Source organism: Mandrillus leucophaeus, unplaced genomic scaffold (assembly GCF_000951045.1).
Source record: "Mandrillus leucophaeus isolate KB7577 unplaced genomic scaffold, Mleu.le_1.0 Scaffold86, whole genome shotgun sequence".
Lineage (NCBI taxonomy): Eukaryota > Metazoa > Chordata > Mammalia > Primates > Cercopithecidae > Mandrillus > Mandrillus leucophaeus.
Window position 1 is genome coordinate 2,134,008 of NW_012109363.1, and position 2,502 is coordinate 2,136,509.

The 2,502-nt window shown below is 57.7% G+C and overlaps 1 protein-coding gene across 1 annotated transcript in view; it reads right to left on the bottom strand.

The window, feature by feature from the left end:
- TNFRSF10D (tumor necrosis factor receptor superfamily, member 10d, decoy with truncated death domain) overlaps positions 1-2,502 on the bottom strand; it is an 83,815-nt gene that overhangs the window by 12,631 nt on the left and 68,682 nt on the right. Inside the window, exons 12-14 of the mRNA XM_011968851.1 lie at positions 2,281-2,392; positions 1,002-1,192; positions 395-584 (exon numbers count right to left, since the gene is read on the bottom strand). Coding sequence (XP_011824241.1) covers positions 395-584; positions 1,002-1,192; positions 2,281-2,392 — 493 coding nt within the window. The remainder of the gene's footprint in view (positions 1-394; positions 585-1,001; positions 1,193-2,280; positions 2,393-2,502) is intronic.

The following is a 2,502-nucleotide window of genomic DNA, read 5'->3' on the forward strand; positions in this document are numbered from 1 at the left end:
CCACACCCAGGGCTCAGCTTCAAGGTCCCCAGTTGGCAGCTGGACCTGCCATCCCCAATCCCTCCCAATGAGGTCACCCCAGGCAGCTGAGGCTCAGCACATCCAGGACCCACTGCGGAGGTGGGTCAGGTGGGCACCCCATCCCCACGGGGCCAGTTGTGGAGTGATGGTGTCACCCAGGCTGCAGGAAGGACGGGGCTGCAGCACGGCCCGCCAGTCTGTGTGCTGCTCAAAATGGCCATGTGTCCCCCACAGTCAGCCCAGATACCCCAGGCCACGTCAGAGAGTCAGGGCAGCTATGAGGACAAGGAATTGTGTCCACCCGGGCTCGCCAGTGGACGGGAAGCAGTTCCTGAACCCATGAAGCCCCCACTTTCTGGAGAAACCAACTTACTCTGTGCACACGTTCGGGGTCCCCTCCACTACCTGGAAGAGAAAGAGTCTCCTTAGCAGGCAGGGAGGGGCCCACACAGCACCTCCCTCCCAGAGGACAGCGGGGCACAGGGGTAGGTTTGGGGCAGGGACACTGGACAAGGAGCCCTGGGGCTGGGAACAGGAATAGGGCCTTGCAATTCGGGGACACCCTGAGGAAGGGGGATGAGAAGGGGAACTAGAGTAAAAACCAACACATGGAAAATCTCTATGTTCTGCTCTGACCAAGGCTGAATAAATCCCACAACCACTTCTCATCCTGACCCTTGTCACCCAGTTGAGGAGCCGACTGCCCCCTGCCTGGCTGGGCCTGAAGGTGGGAGGAACTGGGCCTGCCCTCCTACACTTGGCTGGGAGATGAGGGGACCCCCAGCCCTGAGAGAAGCGATGAGACCAGGGTCCTGGGGGATACACGGGATGTGGGGATGGGGCGATCACAAGGAGGAAGATTGAGCCAGGCTGGAGACACTTGGACCAGGGGCAGGGATGGGGATTACTGTCTGTGGGAACGGAGTGGGAGGGGGCAGGGCAGACAGTGTCCAGCGCCCCCACCCTCAGCCAGCACCTACCTGAGCAGATGCCTTTCGGTGAAGAAATGAGTTTCTTCCGACGTAAAATGTAAACAAACGCAGCCGCAAACAGAATGATGAAGACTGTAACGACGCCGGCTATGAGACCGTAAAGGGCAGGAGTCCCCAGGCTGGTGGTCACTGTCTCCTCCACCGCTGCGGTTTTCTCAGTGGAACTGGCAGCTGATGCACTGCAGGGCATACAATCACTGACCTTGATCCTCCCTCTGGGACACCTGGGTACACACAGGGACGGAGACGGGGACTCCTGATGGAAAGCTGGCCAGGTGAGATGAAAGAGGAGCCACCCTCCCTGCCCAATGTCCTTGAGAAGATGTCACAGAAGGACAGGCTCCTCGTGTCTGCAGAGGGTCCCCCTATGCTCCCTTCTTGAGGCTGGGGAAGGGTCTGAGCATGCGCACTTCAGCCCCTCGGCCTCCCTGCTCTGGGGTCAGAGCTGCAGCTCCAGGAGCCTTCTGTGCTGGGCACACACGGAGCTTCCCTGGGATGCAGGGGAGGCTGCGTTAGGAGGAGCCACACTCCAGGGGAAGATCACAAGCCCCTGTGGCCACAAGCTGAGCCCCTTCCTCCAGTTAACCCACAGTACGAGTGAGCCCTCGCCCCACCCTGTCTGCTGCTGGGTCCTCCCAATCACAGCAAACAGTGGAGGGCCAGAGAAGAGCAAGTTACTCTTTGCCCCTAAAACCCAAATAGGAAAAAGAAGGACTTATTGAGAAGTCAGGGGCCAGGAGTGAGGACGGCGGGGTGGGCTCAGGTCCTCATGGGAACTTAAGGGAGCTCCACCCACAGCCTTAGTATGATTTTTGTGAGCTACAGGCACTTTTTCCTTCATGGGTCCCCGCCTGCATAAAAAATATGAAACATTACATTTCTTAAACCAATTTGGAATAAGGACAAATACAAGCCACACTGGATCAAGTGTTTCTTCTGATTTCAAAGGAAATCCCATTTCCTAGATCCCCTGAAAAGGTTCAAGGGACCTAGAAAGTCACCTCCTGTGCCCAAGGAACAATTTAGCCTGGCCAAAGGGACTCGTGCTGGGGAGGGAGGGGTGGGTAGGGGCTGCTGCAGGGGGTAGCGGTGGGGACAGGCAGATGGACCAGGAAGGGCCACTGCAGGCTCAAGAGACCCCAAAGGCTCAGGGATGCCTCATGGGGCTGGAGGCTCCACGGGGTAAGCGGAGACATAGGGGTACCAGGTGACTCAGATCTTCTCAGGTTCCTGACAGCTGTCGGGAGCCCCTTGGCTGCTGTCTCACCCTGTGCTGCACTTCCGACACATCTCAGTGGAATTGCCATTCCGGAAACTTCCTGGTTTGCACTGACACACTCTGTTGCTGGTCGTGGTGCAGGGACTCATCTCTTCTTCATCTGATGACAGAGCACAAGGTATTGGGAATGTGTTTCCCTGATGTTTCTCTTGACCCTTCCTCACCACCCCAACCCCTCCCCCTCAGCTCAGCTCAATTCAGTTCGCCAAG